Below are 20,566 nucleotides of genomic sequence, written 5' to 3' on the forward strand. Positions count from 1 at the left end.
GAATTTAATTGCTAGACCAATTAAAGTGAAATGGACAATTCCAACTTCAGCACATACACGAACACACGCTAGAACAGAGAGAGAGAGAGAGAGAGAAAACAGGAGAATAACTGAAAGTGTTATTTGCGAGGAAAAATAAAGCCTGTGTGTTATAAAAAATAAAAATCGCTCCACCTTAAATGGTGCAGCAGTTACATCCATCATAGGCGCCAGGATGTAATTAGCTACTGCACCATTTAAGGTGGAACAGAGAAATTCCAATGAGAAACTATCTAAAGCACATACACGGGCATTTACACGCCCAGAGGCCAAGACAGGACACATAAGACCAGGAAGCTGGAGTTGGTTTCATACTTGAATGTCCCCTTCCACCTTAAATGGTGCCGAAATTACATTCAGACGCCTGGGGCCTTCCACTCCTTTCCATTAGAAGCTGAGTTTAAATGTGGGCACTATGATGGTATTTTATTGTTATTGTCCTCCATTTTGTGAGAGTATCATGAATGTTTTTCACCCTTACAAAATATTGACCAGCAGCATGTTTCCTTACAGAGACTGCCTAATAATTCCTGTTCATTAGAGCTAGGTTAGTACAGAGTAAAGGCAGATAGCATGTTTTATTATGAAGCCCTTTATCGTACTCTATAAATCAGTTTTAGTGGCTTGTAACAGATTTACCATCAGAAAAAATAATCATAACTAGACAAAGAACATTTTACGCATTCTGACAATCTGCTTTTACTAAAAAACCTTTGAATGTTCACCTTTCTGTGTATTTTTCTGTAATGCCATCCCTTAGCTGAAGGCAATATCTTGCATTATTTCTCAGTTACCAGCCTCGTAGGCCTCTTATAGGCATTGGATTGATAACAGATTCATACTGAGAAAGACCTATTAAAAATACAGAGTGGAACAAAGAAATATCTCTATTTTTGATCAGTTAGAGGAATATTAGAACAAAAGACAGACAGGTTTGAGCACTGATAAATGTGATGGCTGAGTAAGAGAATGGGGTCAGGCGAGTTGGAGGATTGGGGTGTGCCATACAGAATGGTGAGGATGAATCATACTCCTGCGTCTGCCACCCCTATATACCCCCCCACACCACTACACCGTCAGAACATATTTTGGGACAAACAGAATAAATGTGCTCTCTAGGTTACAGCGATGGTCTTAGTGCCTTTGAAGGATTCACTTAATGTCCCAGGATGTGTAACAAGACGAGCTGTGTGGAATCAATGCAACTTAAGTTAAAACATTATTACAATGGAATATGGTTCATTTAAGTCCTTAAGATGTCATTGAGAGTTTAATGCCTTATTCACTTGTGAAAGTAGGGTTACCAGGAGTCCATTTTTTGAAATGGACTGTGTGTTTATCAGCTTTATTGTTTGCCACTGCCAATTAAAGTAGCACAGGCAAGGTAGGGCTACACTTTTTTAGTAAATGTGATTGTAATTGTGATTACAGAGATATGTGAAAAGCTTCTGTTAATAAAATTACAACAGGTTGTGTTTCCTTAGCTTGTTAGCATTGTTAGCTTGTTAGAGATCTTCCAGTGAGCTGTGTGGACTGACCGCAGGGTTTGGTTTAGTGATTGTGTACATATTAAATGTTTAAATTTAACACCATCTGCTCAAACGCCAAATTAATTAAACATTCTGAGTATTGTAATGCTTTTAATGTCTGTATTCTGATAGGTGTTCTTAGGTCCAACAACAGCACAAACAACATATGTTGCCTATGGGTCATGAAAATGACAAATTATGATTAGCCCTTCCTCATTGAGGGGTTTGGTGCACAGTGCCGCTCAATATGGAAAATCTGTGTGAAAAGTGGTTTACAGTACTTTCATTAACATAAACATTCATTGTCTGCAAGGGAGAACACACCAAACTCCTCACAGAGAGTCACCAAGAGCGGACTTAAACCCTCAACCTCCCTGGAGCTGTGTGACTGTGACACATGACACTACCTGCTGCGCCACGTGCCACCCTTGATGTAAAAAAAAAAAAAATATATATATATATATATATATATATATATATATATATATATAGATAGATAGATAGATAGATAGAAGAGTTACATGTAAGTAGCTGCTTGGTGAATGCTAAAATCTGGCAACGCTACTGCAAAAAATCTCCACACTATTCCTCTCATTTCCTAAATTGTAGTTTCTTTGCTTCAGTGATACTGCTGGCCCCAAAACACAAGAAAGCTGTAAATACAACACATAGAAAACAATGCGCTTCTCTGTTCACTCTTACGCAAGCATTAACAAGAACAAATCTGGTTTATGCTTCCTAAGCCTGTCCTGTTTGGCACCAGGGTGGGGTTGTGGGGTGGTTATCTTTCTGTTTCAGTTATGGCTATTAAGAAGAGAAGAGGTGAGGGAGAATGAATCCAGGTCATAGTCCCAGTCTACAGAACCATTTGTGTATGTAAATATATGCCATAGTCTCTACTGCCTATTTGCCGTCTTCCCAGTGTCTTTATCTGTCTAATTTATTCCTGACCATGACGTTTTGTTTCGTCCTCACTTGACACAGTTAGACGGAAATGACGCGATAGCACAACTGAGGCGAGGTTATGCAATTTTCTCTTTTTTTCCCCAGCCCCCTGTGTGACGAGGAAATCCAGAGCATTGTCCAAAGACACGATTGAGTCATCACCCGCTCTGTATCACGACTCAGAGTTCTAGTTTTGGAAGTGCTGTGGCATGGGGGATTTTAAGTGCACTGCAGTGAATAAATTGGGACAGGATATTTTTCTTTTACTCCACATTTAGTTTCTATTTAGTGCTGTTGAAAAACACCAGCAGTTGAGCTGATATTAATGTACATATAAAATACAAGGATATAATAATGGATTTTTTAAAACATTTATTGCTCTAACAGATCTGTAAGTAAGTCTTGGTCTTGATTATTGGCTTGGCATGTACAGTCAGAGAAAGAAAGTCATAGAAGGTGTAGAATATTAACATTATTTTGAAGCTTGTTACATAGTTATTGTCATGTTTGTGTGGTTTCAGGAAAAACAACCATTATATAATGTCCCTCATATAGACATTCTGAAGGTTCCTATATGGTTCTTGGTTTGGGTGCATAAAAGCTAATTAATATTATGTTGAAGCTTCTAAATATTTATTGGATTAAACATGTGGTTATAGGGAAAATGGTAAATGAATGTATATTGAATTTTAGAGTATGGTTCCATAATATTTTATTATGGTTCTGGGTTAGATAAATAATTTGAGGAATAAGTCTTTACATTGTACAATACAATCACTCATTATTATCACCTTTAATGTTTGGTGATCCACTTATACCAGGGGTGTCAAAACAAATCCACAAAGGGCCGATGTGGGTGCAGTTTTTCCTTCCAACAAAGCTGAAGGCTGAAGCCCCTCACTACTGAAAGTCAAGATCTATTGATTACATTCATTGATTAAAAACAGGTGGAATGAGATGTCACTTCTGCTTGGTCGGAAAGAAAACCTGCACCCACACTGGCCCTCTGTGGATCTGGTTTGACACCCCTGACTTATACTCGATTATCATTTGAACTACTAATATCAACTGTACATCACATACCTATGAAATATATAACACACCACCTAGTTAAAACAATAATCACCTAATACATTATTGTAATACAGTTAGTAAATATGTGGTGCCAGACATATGCCAGTTTTCCATTGCTTGTTAGCTATTAGGCCCAGAGCTCCCCTGTGCAGAAGCTACACAAACCAAACATGCATTCTCTGATATGCTACACGTAGGGTGTGAAGGGACACCGTATAAAACAGGGTGAGTAATCTGTGAGAGTATGTGTTTGTTACTGAGAACAGACCAGCTGGGAGAGATAAACCAATAAAGACCAGTAATATTGTTTGTGGTGTGTGTTTGTGTGTGAGGCCTCAGCCTTGAGCACAAGCTAAAGGCTAATCATTACTGAAGAGAAAAGATAGAGGGTTTGTGTGAGGGCAGCACCTGCTCAGAAAACAAGTACAAATACACACACCAATGCTAAAGGCTACGTAAACAAAAGCAGAACCAAAAGTCCTGCACGGTTCTTGAAAATAGTCTGACCCTTGTTGATTTTTTCATGCTTTTTCTGTCGTAAAACTCCTGTTGCTCCAAAAGGCTTTTAAATACTTGTTGTGGAGGAAACCTGATGAAACGCAAGTCTGAAACCTTCACCTCATAGGTGATTGTGTAATCACAAACCCAAGAACATCTGAGACAATCATACATTTCTGAGCTGAATGTAGATGGGTACTTAGATTTTTTAGGGTAAGAATGGTTTGAAATTTCTAAACTAATACACACATAAAGCATTCTCGTTATTATTAAACTGCATATATTTGCAGAGCTAAAAATATTGCAGTCCATACATAACAGGAAACTCCTGTTGTACTGAATACGTTACATTCAGGTATCACATGAGCCATAAAGGTTTTTGTTGTGTCATTGCTTTTTTTCTGGAGATTCTTACAAAATGGACCACATCAATAGATATTTGTTTTGTTTTCCTGACAATGGGGTTGACGTCACGACCCGGAGTGTTGGCAGATCTTCTTGGGTCTTTTGTCATAAGTTCTGACATATGTGAGCCTGGGGGAATGGCAGAGCCAGGACTGCTTACAAAACATTAGCTTGTTTGAGACCAGATGAGTTGACAACACTTGTTAGTATGGGTGCATGTTGAAGTGTCACTGAAAATGATAATGTAGAATGAAATTTTATTAAAGCTAATGATACTTGTTAATATAATATAACGGTATCTGATAAGGCTGTACATTTACTTGGTTATTAGCAATATTAACATATATATATATATATATATATATATATATATATATATATATATATATATAAAGAACAGTAACTAAGTTACTAATATTCTGATTTATATGCTACATTATTTATTTTATGTAAAATCAGAATATTAGTAACTTAGTTACTGTTCTTTACAAAATAAGCAAATATTTACAGATTTTCATTATCACTTCTGAATGTTTGAAAATGTTTTTATTAATATAACAATTTTACTATTCATATATATTAAATATATTACATTTGATATAAATAATAGTGGTATAACATTTATTTTGTTGCAAAAGTGTGTTCTTGAAATTAATAAAAGGTATTTTTTAGTGTTTGTTCATATCACCAAGAATATTGTTACTGCCAAAATATCCTGAAATATCGTGATATTATCTTAGGGCCATATCGCCCACCCCTAATATGGTGTATTGGTTGTTTGTGTTGTAAATATGAATATGTTACAAAACGGTGTTGAAGGCTGAGGCCTTCTCGGGTCATTTACAACCAGCACAACACACACACACACACACACACACACACACACACTCACACTCCTGAGTTCCATTAGCCGTGTGTGATTGACGAGCAGAGTGTGTCTCAATGTTGACATGTTCCTTGTTGCCAGGAGTAACTAGTGACACCATGGAAACACAGTCCCCAGGAAAATGCTGAGAGCACTTTTGTATTTTCTCTGCCTCCAGTGAGTACATCGGGCCTATTAAAGTGACCTCACTTTGCTAATTGTAAACCTTGCCATTTTCAAGGAATAATTTGCCCTTTATAACCCCCTTATTTCTGTAGGCCCTCTTTTTTCCCTCAGTTCTAGCCATTAGCATTAGCAGCGGCAGCCATATTTTAGATCACTCAGCTCCAAAGGCTTTTAACCGTACACTGAATATGTTCGCACAAATCCTCTGCACTGGAGGAGAAAACTTCTTTGCAGTGGAAGCCATGTTTCACTAGATGATACTGATGGTAAGAAAAAACAGCAAATTATCATTTCTTGTTCATATTTTTGCTCTCTCTCTCCCCCTTTTTAAACTAAGGAGAGGGTTTCTGGGAGAAAAATGCCTGTGTGTTAAATTATGGATTGGCACTGGAAATAGCTCACACTTGGATGCCCGTCCTGAAATATTTAAAAATTCAACTCCTTCACTGGCTTGTGTTAATATTCCAAATCTATTTTTGACCTGTTTGTTTTATTTCTGCCCTTGAATTCATAACTGCCTTGTTAATTTGGTCTGTGTGTGGCTGTGTCCCTTGCTGGGAGCATATTCATCTGTTGTGCTTGTATATTAGATAAGATTGTGCAGTCACTAGTTAATTATTATATTATATACCTGCTAATGCTCATACCCCCAAACATATAATGTTGTATATCTTCCTTCACAAGGTCCTTGACTGGTCTAGGTCCACACTTTGGATTTATTTTGGCTTCCGTTTTATTTAGGAGCCTTGCTTTTAGTTTTTCAAAGAAATATGCAGAGATCTTTTTAGTCTTGAATGTTTTTTGTAATTTTTAATTTTCACAATCCAAGGTATTACACATTCAGTGATGTTGAGGTCTATTTTCTTAAAAATAGCTCTTTTAGATATTTTCAGACACCTAGCATTGAATCACATGTTTTCTTACAGTAGAATGATAGCCATTTATATTTAAAACAAGAGTGGAGCTTGATTTTCTGCTGTCTCTCAAAGATGAAAGCTTATACTCTTTGTTAGATAGGGATCATTTGGCCTACCAGGTCCTGCATGTTTGCTAGGAGTTTAGATTTTTATTACTATTAAGTGATTATTTAATATTAAATTATAATTTTGCATTGCTGTTTTGGAACTGCATCCGTTTTTTTTCCTCAATCAAAAAACACACAGACGGATTGACTGTGAAAATGTCCACAGATGTGAGTTACAGGGTGAGTGTGTAAGTGAATGAAAGATTGTCCAAGAATATGCAGACATCCTTTCTGTATAGCAGATTCATCAGTGTTAAATCAACACTAACCCTCATCAACACTCTCATGTAGTGTCGCAGTCACACAGCTCCAGGGACCTGGAAGTTGTGAGTTCGATTCCCGCTCTGGGTGACTGTCTGAAGAGTGTGGTGTGTTCTCCCTGTGTCCGCGTGGGTTTCCTCCGGGTGCTCCGGTTTCCGCCCACAGTCCAAAAACACACGTTGGTAGGTGGATTGGCGACTCAAAAGTGTCTGTAAGTGTGAGTGTGTGAGTGAATGTATGTGCGTGTGTGTGTGTCGCCCTGTGAAGGACTGGCACCCCCTCCAGGGTGTGTTCCCGCCTTGCATCTAGTGATTCTGGGTAAGCTCCGGACCCACCACGACCCTGAATTGGATAAGCGTTTACAGACAATGACTGAATGAATGAACACTCTCAGTGTTCATTAAACACTAATAATGTTGCTTTAACAGTGGTGAATTTACTGTGTGTTTAGTCATTTCTGTTATTTCAGTGTGCACAGGTGTTCACTGTTGAGTTGTGTACCCCAAGCTTTCCACGGAAAAGGCATAGTACATTTCCATAGAAGCGGAATGGGACAGATGAGAGGCACAGGAGCATTTACCCAATACCAAGTGTTAGCTAGAGAGTTATAAAGCCCTCAGCATTGAGCTGCGCAGCCTTAGACGCTGTGTGTATGTATAGAGAGAGAGAGAGAGAGAGAGAGAGCTCTAGTAAGTGGCCTGTGTAGTACTTGACTGTATGAATATTTAATGAACAGGCATTCTACATCAGCCACCCAGGATTTCTTCTGGGTTTTAGATGCAGAGCCACTGGTCAGGGATAACTCCAGCTTGTTCCCAGCTATACATTGGACAAAGCAGCAGAAATGTGTAGAAGTTTGAACATTGCTGTGAAGGTTTGATTGTATTCAGCCACAAGAAATTAGAGAGGTCTACTGATGTTTCGTGATGTGTTCATGACTTGAGAATGAAGTTCCACTGCTCCACAGCTCAATGCAGTGGGGCTTTATACCCCTCTTGCAAACACATGGCATTGGCCAAGGGGACTTTAGGCTTATGTCTTTTGAGCCCAAAGTTGAGCCCCTCTTTGCTCTTTTCTTTTCCTACTGGATGGGCTTGACTTTGGGCTTAGGTTGTCTATCTAAACAGAGAAATCCTGCTTTGTGGAATAACACTCTTTTTTTTTTTGAGTCGCCAATCCACCTATCAACGTGTGTTTTTGGACTGTGGGAGGAAACCGAAGCACCTGGTGGAAACCCACGCGGATACAGGGAGAACACACCACACAGACACCCAGAGCTGATTCAAGAGAGCAGACTGGCTAATTTATGTCGCTACATGTGTATTTTCTCTCAGAAATAGTTTCTGATTGGCTGTACTCTGGGCGGCACGGTGGTGCAGCAGGTAGTGTCGCAGTCACACAGCTCCAGGGCTCTGGAGGTTTTGGGTTCGATTCCCACTCCAGATGACTGTCTGTGAGGAGTGTGGTGTGTTCTCCCTGTGTCTGCGTGGGTTTCCTCCGGGTGCTCTGGTTTCCTCCCACAGTCCAAAAACACATGTTGGTAGGTGGATTGGCGACTCAAAAATGTCCATAGGTGTGTGAAGGACTGGCGCCCCCTCCAGGGTGTATTCCTGCCTTGCACCCAATGATTCCAGGTAGGCTCTGGACCCACTGTGACCCTGAGCTGGATAAGGGTTACAGATAATGAATGAATGAATGGCTGTGCTCTTGTCATTCCCCTGGAACTCCTCCAAAGCTCGCCCTCTATTGGCTTGAGCAGCTGATTAAAAGAAAGCTCTCTTTTCTCAACATATTTTATATATTAAACATTATTTTACATTGGTTGCATGCTCGTATCTCAAAGAAGTAGTTAATGATTATAGAAAAATCATTTGTAAAGTATATTATAAAGGAAAATTGTTATATTTCCACCAGGTTGGATGGGACCTTAGCGCCCTCTCTTGGCCAGCTGCCCCTGCAGGTTCTGGAAAGGTGCAGAAACCTTTTGTGTGTTTGTGTGTAGCTCTGCAGCATTAAAAAACAATGCAGACCGGAAGGCAGCAAACTCGCAACATGCTTCAAAAAGGAGAGAGAGAGAGAACATAGAGTCCATTACAAAAGGCACTCAAGTCTATAAATACATAAATCTGTCCACCATCACCGGCAAGCAACTACAACAACAAACACCATCTACAGGAGAGGGATGCACTGAGCTTATGGGATAGATTTTGCTGTCTTACCTCACCTTGCCGTGTGGAACTGTACATACAGCTACATACAGTAGCTAATGTGGATAACCAACATACAGGCTTACAGTCCAGCATTGCCTCAGAGGGGTTTAAAAACTCCAGCAACACTGCTATGTCTGATCCACTTGTACCACCATAATGTCAGTGTCACTGCAGCGCTGAGAATGATCCACCACCCGAATCATACCTGCTCTGTGGTGGTCTTTTGGGCATCTGGATGATTTAAAACCACAGGTTAGAAGGGTATGCAGTGCAACAGATGGACTTAATGGTCAGTGGAGCTGATAAAATGGGCAAAGAGTGTAGAATCAAGTCATTTGAATGTTTTGGCTGATGGGTGTAGGAGTCATAATGACATGTTTACAGCTGCAGTGTTGTAGGGTTGCACTTTAAATTTTTACCACACTACTTTGACGGGAGAAAAGAGAACGAGAGAAAGAAATAGTGTAAGAGAAGGAAAATAGAGAGTGTGAATAAGAGAGAGAGAGAGAGACTGTCCAGGGACTCCACTAATCTTCTCCAGAGGTCGTTTATCTTTCTGCTGGCTCTTCTCTCCACTCTGTCTATCCATATCACACCATCTCTCCATTTCCTCATTTCTTCTTTCTCCCTCTCTATAGAACACATCATTTCCCTCTCGTTCATAGACTCTGCTCTTACAGGGATAAGAATAGACGCTGATCGATATTCCTCTGGTCTTCTTCCAGCACCTGTTCTCTCTCTTCCATCCAAAGAGAAGAAAGCAGAAAAGGTTACTCTCAAAAGAGTGCTTTCCTTTTGTCATTTGAAGGCTTTAGGCCTTTGATTCTGAGTGTGTTATTAACCTGTCCAGGCTCCTCCCACTAATGTGCTCTTAACAGCTTAGCCAAGCTGTACAAGTTCCATTTAACCTAATTTATGTAGTTTGATGCGTATTTATTAAACTCCTTAAAAATATGTGTCCATTCACTGCACGCTCTGTAAGACACTCCTACTGCGTTTTGGTTGGTGGACTATTCTTAGTTCAGCAGTGACACTGAGGCATTTATAAACTCCTGATCAGAGAACGCCAGCCACAACACTACACTGAACACACAGTGTATTGCCACTAGTTTTCAGTTTAGAATTCTTCAAAAATGTAGACCTCATTTTGGTTTATTCATTCATAAATAATATTATCAAGCTATACTTGTTTTTATGTCAAAAGTACAGGGTGCCAAACCATCAGGTTGAACCATCAGTTTTAACATTTCCCGTGTGTAAATATGAGCAAATGTGAAACTAATGAGCACAGAGAGAGGAATTGCGCGTGCTGATCAAAGTCTCACTCCCATTTATAAAGTTTCTCTCGATTTTAGCGTTTCCATTAGGCTTGAGAGGATTTCTCGCGCTCGCGGGTTTTTGACGGTTTGGGGGCGGGGTCATGGCCGCTTTCTTTCGGTGAACGCTATTGGCTAATATCTCCTGGTTTTGTGACTGCCCACCTCATACACTGTAAATGGCCGCCTACTGGGAGAAGCCTTCTACAGAAGAAAAAACGGAGATTGTGTACCGTGGTCATTAAAGTTTCGTTTTGAAATGAGGAAAATAGAAAACAGAAGACTACTCAGTGTCCAAAATCATTTTCATAAAATGGCTCCAAGGCCGTCCCTCAGCACCTCTGTACAGTGAGCGCGGGTGGAAGTTAATGTAACTAGAGAATATAGCGTCTAGAAGTAAGGATTGGCAAATGATTCAGAGAGTCAAACCTCAGAGTCTGTTTTCTAACGCCTTCTTGCAGCGAACATCATTTCCACAGGTATATCACATATTACTATGATCTGAACCCGCTGTAAACAGTAGATTATGTGACCCTGTCCCTGCTCTGTGAACCAACCCAGTAAACAAGGAACGTCCCTGGACGTTCAAAATAGGTCTAAAAGTAGTCTGTCCGTCAAGGACATATTTTAAACGTCAATGGACGTCCAAAATCCATCTTAATAAGTTAGTTAAGTGGTGACCAATCGATAACGTCAGTGGACGTCCAAAATGCGTTTTATACAAGTAATTTATTTCGGGACCAATTAATAACGTCAATGGACGTCCAAAATACGTCTAATAGTCGTCTTTTCAATGTCTGTGTTTGGACGTCTTTTCAACTTTCATTTTCAACCTTAAGAGAACGTTGATTAGACGGAAGTCATTACGTTATTTCAATGTTGAATTAACGGCTAAATGTTTACTGGGAAGGCCGCGTGAGGTGAGCAATCACAGAACAAAGAGACAGGCGCTTGAGAGGGATATTTACACATGCGAAATGTTAAAACGCGCATGTTTATACTTTCCAAGTGGAAAACCATGTCCTCTTCTAACAGCCACTAGCACAAGAGCACTGGAGCTCAAAACACTTGCAGGAGAATGCTCAGATCCCGTTCTTTCACAGCAGCTCACAGTTTCTGTTTACCATTTGTCGTGGAAATTTACATTACAAACTCACTGAGTTATTTTAATCCAAATGACTGAAGGGCAAATGGAATATTCTGGATGAATTTCAAGATTAAATGTGAGACATTCTGACAAAAAGCCCCTTGACATAAAGGTAGTGTCAAAAATCGAACTGTGAGGGGAAACAATAACAGAAAGTCAAAACGGAAGAGAGACACCCTTCCAAGGCGTCAGCCAAGAAGCAGCTGACAGGACAGAAATAGTCCCTCCTCTCCACACACAGACACACACCCCATCACACTCCTTCTCTCACCACTCCCCCATCCTTCCCTCCTCCATCTCCCCATCGATCTCTCGCTCACTCTTTCTCTGCCAGTGTATTCATAGGGTGATAATTACCAGCCAGGATGCATGAGAGTGAGAGAGAGAGAGAGACAGAGAGAGAGAGGGAGGAAACCCTGTCGGAAAGAAACGAGGGAAGAGAAAGTGCTTCAGGAAGGAAGAAAAGAAAAAAGCAAGGGGTTTCCCTCTTATGGCTCTGCATTCAGAAAGCATCTGACAAGAGGAGTTAGAATAAAGAGGCCAGATTTTCCACATTACACACGTTCATCACTTATTCAAAGGCAACGTGGTAATAATCTGTTTAAAAACCTATTTCACATGTTGTGCAAGGTGTATGTTTACATACCAAGAACATCATCTGACCATTTTCTAACCCTTAAAATGTATGTCCAATGGAATTAAACATGCTGCTTTTATTACTGTGTCTTTAAAGCAATGCAGTAGTATATTTTCCCTAAAAATAACAGCTTCAAAATCATTGTGATAATTGGAGCCTCTGTCATTACTACTCTGGGCTCAGCACTGCAGAAACTGCACTATGTAATTTCTAGAGGCTGATAGGAAACCACGCCCACTCCTCTTCTTAATTTCATGACAGTGCTGTAAAAGTGAATTACACTCTGCAAATGTAGAGGGAGCCCAGGAGCAAAAATACCAAATCTTATCTAGTGTTGGTATTCAAAAGGTTCTTATGTATGAAAACAAATTGTTAGGAAAGACATTTATCTTATTTAAACTGCCTTAAATTCACCTTTAACTCGTCTTTTGATTGCTTAATGACAGACAGGAGAAACACAACATTTAATATGCTACAGACTGTCTAAAGGAACAACAGTCTTTATGACATCACTATGAAAGAACTGTGACATCATAACTATGATGAGTTCTACATTCCATGATCACTTCTGCATTCCTAAATGGTTCTTCGAAACAGTTCTAAGAAATAACCCTTAAACCTTACAGAACCCTTACACTATTTGGACATTTTCCGAACAACTTCAAAAGGTTCTTCTTGGAACCAGAAGGGGTTCTTCCACTTCACACTTAGATATCTTTGTTCCTAAAAATATGTAAACACGCAGGCCCATTTAATCAACAATCTGTAGTCAAACACACACAAGCTCTGTTGTGTTGTTGTATTTTTAGTCTGAATTTGGGCGTCCCGACGAGGCGGCATGCTTCCTGGCAGAATGAGGGCATCCCCATGTTCTTCCGTGATCCCGCGAGACCCTCCGCATCACATGACCCTGACTCAGACAAGGAAAAAGAACACTCAAAGTTCTGCGAGGGTTTCGCAGCCCTTAAAAGAAAGTGAGGAGAGCGTGATTCTTCTCTCGTCCCAAGTGACTCAGCGCCTGTTTTTTCTTCTGTTCTCCAGAAGCTTCAGCGCAGTGCTGGAAACAATGTGCTATTTTCAGAGGCTCGGCAGCAGTTACCATTTCACACCGGTTCAAAGGCAGCTGTTTGGGTTTCACATTTTTAATGCTTTCTTTTTTTAAGCAAGCCACTGTGTAAAGGTGCTTCACCCAAAACTGTAATGATCCTTGATCTGTGTTAAACTCATCATCCTGCCCTTAACCAACCACTCTCCAAATATTCAAGGAGAGTTTTGGCAGGATTTTTACTATCACCCCCCCGCACCCCCATATGAAACACCATGTTTGTGAGCGTGTCCATCTACTGTCATTGTAAACCTCTTTTGACCTTATGAAGTGACCTTTTTTTTCTCCGATTCCAGCAGACGCTGCTAAAAAACATGTCTTTTCCTTTGTCTGACTGAAACTGTTTGAGCGTCTCCCATTTAAAGAGTCAACCAGCTGCAGTTCAATCACTTTCTCTCATATCCCTCTCTCCCTTCTGTCTTTCTGTCTCACAATCTTGGTTTCTCTCTCTCTCTCTCTCTCTCTCTCTCTCTCTCTCTCTCTCTCTCTCTTCCCCTCCCTTCGCTGGTCTTGCATGTCTGCTCTCCTCAACTGCTGAAATAGAGCACAGCCTGGTTTTTACAGGAAGAAAAAAAGCTGCCACAGTGGTGTTTCCATGACGACTGTTGCCTGGGTCTCTCGCTACCATGACAGCTGTTCCCATGGTGAGAGGACTGACCCCAGAGCCCCAGAACTCTGTCTTCCCTGCACTTCCACACCCCTTACGCAGGTCAACGATCAGTGACGGGGGCTGTGCAGCGGCTGTGTCCCAGTTGTACATCACACCCTGATTCTACATGTGCCTGGAGTGCGTAGTGTTTACTTGGGTGTTATGAGACTGCATACTTGCTTTAGTGTTGATGAACTCTAGTGTGAAATGGAAGCTAGTTCTGACTGGAAAATTTTGAAAACATAGTTAAGTGCTGAGTTGAGCACTCCTACAACTGCTATAAATATAAAGGCTATTTATAAAGCAATATGTCAGTGAAAAAAACTTTTCTATTGTGTTTATAGGAAAGTTTGTTCACTCAGGTGGCCATCTTGACAACTCCTCTGGGACAGTATTTCCACTCATACAGTCCAGGCTCCTGTCTCTTTGAACTGGCAGAGGAAACCTGAGACTTATGCCTGGCCCACACTGCAGGATAACCAGATTTGCCCCTCTCACAATCGCAAAATATCTCCCCATTTTAGGATTATCGTAAATGATTATTTTCCCAGATTATCCTGTAGTCTGGTGGAGTTCATAAACCAACCTTTACTCCTCCGATCTTGTCCCAGTGCAGTCAGTCGTGAATCACATTTATGACTCGGAATCCCGTAGTGTGGGGTGGAAACAACATAAACCAATGAGAGCCAAACTGGGGTTATAGTTTCACCACAATCTGCTGTGTTTGTTTACCTCTCGTTTGCAAGAAACGTCCACATAGTTTTGAGGACTGGTTTATCAGTCATGAGTCAAGTGTGTGGTGTTTTGTTTATAGTGGATTATGTAGTGTGTGACTTTGAGGACTTACATTGATGAAACACAGTAAGATCACACACTTTGGGGGTTGGGGCACACCCATCTCAAGTTCTTAATCCAAGATGGCTGCCCACACATTAACAGTGTGTAAAAGCAGTGGTATTATACAGTTTATTAGTGCTTATCTATTTGTGTCTCATTAAATCAGCTGTACACACAGTACTCTCCAACTGTTATATGTGGATGTGTTTCCATGGTGTCCGGATGTGTAAAATATCTTGAAATGGGCTGTTATCAACTGGTATTGCTAACAGTGCTAACTGGGAACAAGCTAATAATCAAAACCTAGGGCAGAGGGTTTATTGAGTGTTTAATGCTGATGTCATTCCCATCTCCAATTTACGAGGTCATTTGAACGCAGCGTGGGTCACCTGGCTGGGTCACCAGGACCTTGCTGAACTTTATCTGAGAGGATTTATGACGTGAGAAAGATTAGCAGGTGTGTGTGGTCTTGTGGCTTTGGTGAGATGGAGGGACTCATTTCCTTATATGAAGACAACAGAGACCTGAGTCTCATTTGTATCAATGGGAAAATCTGGACCTTTCAGAGACCTTTAGTGATTGTTTTCCAAGAGCTCATGAGAGACTTGGTATACGTGGCTAACATTTTTTCATATCAGCATTTGATTTATTCATTTTAAACTGTTAAAACCACCAGTTTCTGGAAAGTGTCGGCACGTTTTATAAGAATAATCATTTTCAGAATGATTTTCCCCAAAATGATTGGGACAGTTCATTGACACTAGATGCTCACAGCCCCATTAGCCGTCGTCATTGACACCCCACCGTCACGGTTCCACGTCATGGTTTAAACCCCTCTGCGTAACACCATGGTCTAGGCCAACGCTGCCAAAGTCACTTCCCAGCTCCAGCTTCCTGGGGCCACAGTCTGCTGCTTCTTCCCTGAGGAGGAGATTTAGAGGCTCTAGACATTGGTGAAGGAGATGGAGGAGAGTAAAAACGGCTCCGGTGGTGCATCTCTGAGGAATTGGGATTTAGATTTGTTTGCTTCGTTCTTCTGGGAATTGTAACAAGTCATTGGAGGATATGGCTGTGCACTACAAGAAAAGGTGAATCACTCAAATGTGTTTTCAGGCTTTTTTTTTCGTGCTTATAGCTTCTAAAACATGGGCATGAATCACTGGAATGGGAATGGTGGCAGGATTTTACATTGTAAAAATTGGTGTAGACTTGCTGTTATCAAATTATTTATCTTTTATGAAGTCAGTCTGGATTTACAACTGTATTCCAATAATCTCAGTAGTTTTTGTTTTTGTTTAAATTATATAAATTGAAATCACAATTTGAATGAGTGTAATTTTCCATTTGATAGAGCTGTAATACTAATATTATTGCCATTAGTTTCAAGTGGGAACATTTGATGAAATTACACTTAGCTTGTGCGATATCAGTCTGGATTCCTGCATTCGCCAAAATATGATGATTCTTTACTTATTAGTCTTTAGTTTGGAAATTAATTTATAGAAATATTTGCATTTAAACAGCAATTTTCAAACTGATTCAGAAAATCACTTTTAATATATTTTCCTTTAATTCTTTAATCCCTGTGCGAAGGCCACATTGAACTTGTTTTAACAAGGTTTATAATGCATTTTGGAATTCATTTCATCATACAATATCCCAGCATTAAATTATCACCTACAAAGTAAAGTATTTATGTCAGTCATTCCTTTTTTGGGATGGTGATCCAAATTGTATCTTTGGAAGTTCTCTTCAGTGTTGTTTTTATCTTATCTTGATAATTAAAAGCATTTGCTTCACTGGTGTCGTGAACTGCGACGCTAATGCGCTGTTTCTCTGAGGTTCTGTCTGGATTTAAGTAGACACGTAACTTCTTTGGCAACTCATAGATGTTTATTTCCTTCTCAGAGAAAGGAGAGATTTTTTTTCCTCAGCCTTGAAGTTAACTTGTGAGGTTGAGCTGTGGTTTTAATTGCTTATGGATTATTTGAAGCTGAAAGTGAAGAAAAGGAAAAGACGCCTGTGGATGGTTATGAAGACGTATTGCAGTCACTTTCAACAAATTTTCCCCATTATCAAATAGTGGACAACATGATGAACCCTTACCATTACTGTGATAGATCATGCCATCGGCTGGTTTCGGAGTGTATCATGGATGGACTGTTCTTCTAAAACACTGGAACAATTACATTTATAATACAAAAGGCCAATTACATACACAGTCCCATTACAGTGAGTCTGTAAACAATAATAACCAGTGTTATACCCTGCAAAAACTACGTAGTGTAAGTGGATGATTTGGTGTTTTATGCTATTTTACTAATAGCTTGATTCTTCCTGCTTTTTCTTCTTAAGATATTTATATTTGCTAACACCAGATGAAAAACAATCATTAAACTGCCCCTTTTCCTTCTATTTCTAAAGATTAATGATGATTATTGATTTTATTTGGGGCTGTTAAAAGGACATCTATAATTGAGGGGAAACACTGTTCCTTCTTGTTTGTTTTTGTTCAGAAGCTCCGTGTGGATTAGTATGTTTGAGGGAAAAAGCAATTGTTTGTACATGAACATGTCTGTGTATTTATTCACTGCTAGAATTACCACAGAAACTTTGCAGTAATTAATTTAGCCACCTCCTGAGTTTGGAGACATTTCCAACTTAAGTGATACAACTGAAATATGTCAGTATTACCCACCTTTGGAGCAGGAATAGGGCAATATCCTCATCTTGTTTTGTGCTTTTCAATGTGTGGAGTTCTCTCCACTGTCTAAAAACACTCCAGATGCTTTCTCTGAGAGACAGTGAAAGACTAGCATATCAGACCGAGACACTTTTTATTTTACTACCCATTTACAGACTCTGGGGCTTTGTATAAACATTAGAAAAGTTTCGAGTACCTAAACAGACTGGAGAGCAGCAAATGGTGAGGAACCATCGTCAGAATTTTATAAAAAATGTTTTTTTAATTGTGAATATTGCTTTTAATGTGAAATATCTGTTTACAGTAAGTAAGAAAACAACATTATATTAATGCTAATTGATAGCATCTTTGCAGGACTTATCACATGTAAGGAAACAGGAATTTTTTATTAAAAACAGTTCATGTTTTATTTGTAGTTCCAACTGACTTAACACAGTTTATTTACTTTGTTGCAGTTTTGCAGTGACTATAGAGTTCTGGCATAGAGCTCATTTCTAGTGGCTGATAGAAATGCATGACACTTTCACAGTCAGAGATGTATTTTTCACATTTTTTTTTATCCCTAAGTCAATTTATAATGTTAGTTGGTTAATTGAAAATATTAGGCCTTCAGTTCAGCTCCTGAAGTACTGATCAATCAGAGAAATCCTGATTGCAAAATGACAAGAAGAGAGATGCTGAAATCTCTCTCTCTCTATCTCTCTCTCTCTCTCTCTCTCTCTCTCTCTCTCAGGACGCTTCATCAGCAGTTTGAGAGCTATAAGGAGCAGGTGAGGCGGATTGGGGTGGAGACAAAACGGCAGCAGACCATCCACAAGGACGACGCCCCCACCTGTGGGATCTGCCGCAAGACCAAGTTCGCAGATGGCTGTGGTCACCTCTGTTCTTACTGCCAGACCAAGTTCTGTGCCCGCTGCGGAGGGAGGGTGTCTCTACGCTCCAACAATGTGAGGACCAGCCACTACACAGTCTTTAATTATGCTTTAATTATTTTTGTATGTTTCTTGCTTGTCTTTCAGAACTGCTGATCCATTCATCCATCCATCCATCCATTCCTTCAATCATTCACTCATACATTTATTCAGCCATGTGCAGCCATGTTCTCTCTTGCTTGCCTTAATGCCTGGCTTACAATGACTGACCAGGTACTTTAGGTCAATATGGTCACAGAACCCCCTGAGCTAAGGTCCGTAAAATAAAGGTTCTACAATAGTTCATTTGCTCCAGAGGAACCAATTTTGGTTCCCAAAAAGACAATGTTTGGGAATGAGATCTGTTAGTTTAAAAAGAGCCTTTATGTAATGTACAGGTCTCATAGCATTTTAAGAGGAGAAGACTCTTCAAAACCAAAGATTGGGCAGGGATAGTGGAGGGGCGCCATGAAAAATCACCTGTATTTTCCTAAAGAATCTTTCAATGGATAATTCTTTAAGGAATAAAGTGAATACTCCATTATTCTCAAAATTTGCACTCTTCAATATTATGGTCTAAAAGAGGGTTCTCTGTGGGATTCCACTGAAGGACCACGTTTGGTTCCCCAAATTTTCAGTGGGTAGTTCCTTATAAAGATTAGTTTGCAAATGAGACGTATAAGTGTGAAGAAACTAAATAAGTTAGTGGTTAAAAAACATTCCACAGAAATCCAGTATTCGGTTAAATACTTCATTTTTAAGGACCCAAAACTTCTTCTGAGCCGTATCACTCAAAACAGTGCTCTGGCTGCCTCTAAGAGGGTGTGGCGAGGTATATATTGGAATTGGAATATAATTGGAATGGCAGATGGCAGCAAGAGAGACGGTACTGTGAAAAAGTCAGTGCCCACACAATGTTCAGGACCTGTCTGATCAAAAGTGCCATGAAGCAGAAGTTGAGACTCTTTTACGAGATTTGTCTGAAGTGGTACAACCATCTCCAAACTGGAGAAGAAATTGGGAAATACATACATTATTTAATATAGTTATGACCAATGACAGATCAATCAAGCCCTTACTGATCAATAAGATATGCATTGTCCATAACTCTATTCATAGATCATATTTTCATTAATGGATATTGGAAGACGCTCTTATTCTTAGAAACATGGAAGTTTATTCTTATTGCATCTTACAGATGAATTTAGCCTTGGGCATCTTGCCCGACGACTGTAATCGAAGTAGGATGGTTACTCAAGTGGGAAAGTGAACTCCAGATTCCCATATAAAGAGTGCATGAATCACATATTTAGAGCACCTGCCATACTACACCCACCAAACCAATATCCTGATCTTCTGATTGGGGCACGGACATGGGCCGGGCACCATACGGTAGATAGCAACCACAAATAAAACAACACGGCTGGTCCCAAAGGAGCCAGTAAACAGAAAATAGCCAGTACTTTCTCATTGGCTTCCATTCAGCGTTACCTTTCCCTTTACATCAATAGAGCATTGACTGGGGTGGGTTCCAGCATCGCTGCATGTGGCCAAGTATTTTCAGCTCCTGCCTCATGCTGCTATCTATAAAAAAAAGAGCAACCTTCCCCTGAATCCTCCCTCCGTTATTCACCTGAGGATGAAGGGCTCTCTCTAAGCCTGCTGAGCTCCAATCTGCCCAGCTTCCGTCCAGACCAGTGGGCAGTCCTCCCCGCGGTCACACGCTGAACAACGTCCAGTCTTCAATGACAGAGCATGGGCTAACTGTGGCCCATCTGCTAATGTATGGGAAAAAATATATATGAATACACTCTACTTAACCCTCAGGACTTAGAACTGCCATTTTGTGACTCAATGTAGTTGCTTGGAGGACATACTTTTTGAGTGCGTTAGCATAATAACATCATTTGGGGATCTGGATCCGACAAATCCACAAACTGTAAAACAAAGCTTTTTTTCGGATGAAAAACATGCATGTCAAGTTTTGAAAATGAAGATATCATTCACACCAACTGTGATGCTGCGTCTAATTTTTAAATCGAGCCTTTTCTATATTCTTGTGTTGTGTTAATATCAGGCAGACCAATCAGAGCTTTCTTGTTATGGTGGCAGACCGAACACACGAGCATCAAAATGGCGGCAGAACAACTTGTCTCTGAATCTAGATCTTAGTAGTGCATTATATGTTTCTAATACATTGTTTATATTTATTCATATGTAAGAA

At 40.0% G+C, this 20,566-nt stretch overlaps 1 protein-coding gene across 4 annotated transcripts in view; it reads left to right on the forward strand.

Annotated features, from left to right (window-relative positions):
* rims1b (regulating synaptic membrane exocytosis 1b) overlaps positions 1 to 20,566 on the forward strand; it is an 80,825-nt gene that overhangs the window by 997 nt on the left and 59,262 nt on the right. For all 4 annotated transcript variants that reach the window (XM_066660951.1, XM_066660948.1, XM_066660949.1 and 1 more), the window contains exon 2: positions 18,165 to 18,378. In XM_066660951.1, the coding sequence (XP_066517048.1) occupies positions 18,165 to 18,378 (214 nt within the window). The remainder of the gene's footprint in view (positions 1 to 18,164; positions 18,379 to 20,566) is intronic.

Source organism: Hoplias malabaricus, chromosome 2, assembly GCF_029633855.1.
Source record: "Hoplias malabaricus isolate fHopMal1 chromosome 2, fHopMal1.hap1, whole genome shotgun sequence".
In the NCBI taxonomy this organism is placed as follows: Eukaryota; Metazoa; Chordata; class Actinopteri; order Characiformes; family Erythrinidae; genus Hoplias; species Hoplias malabaricus.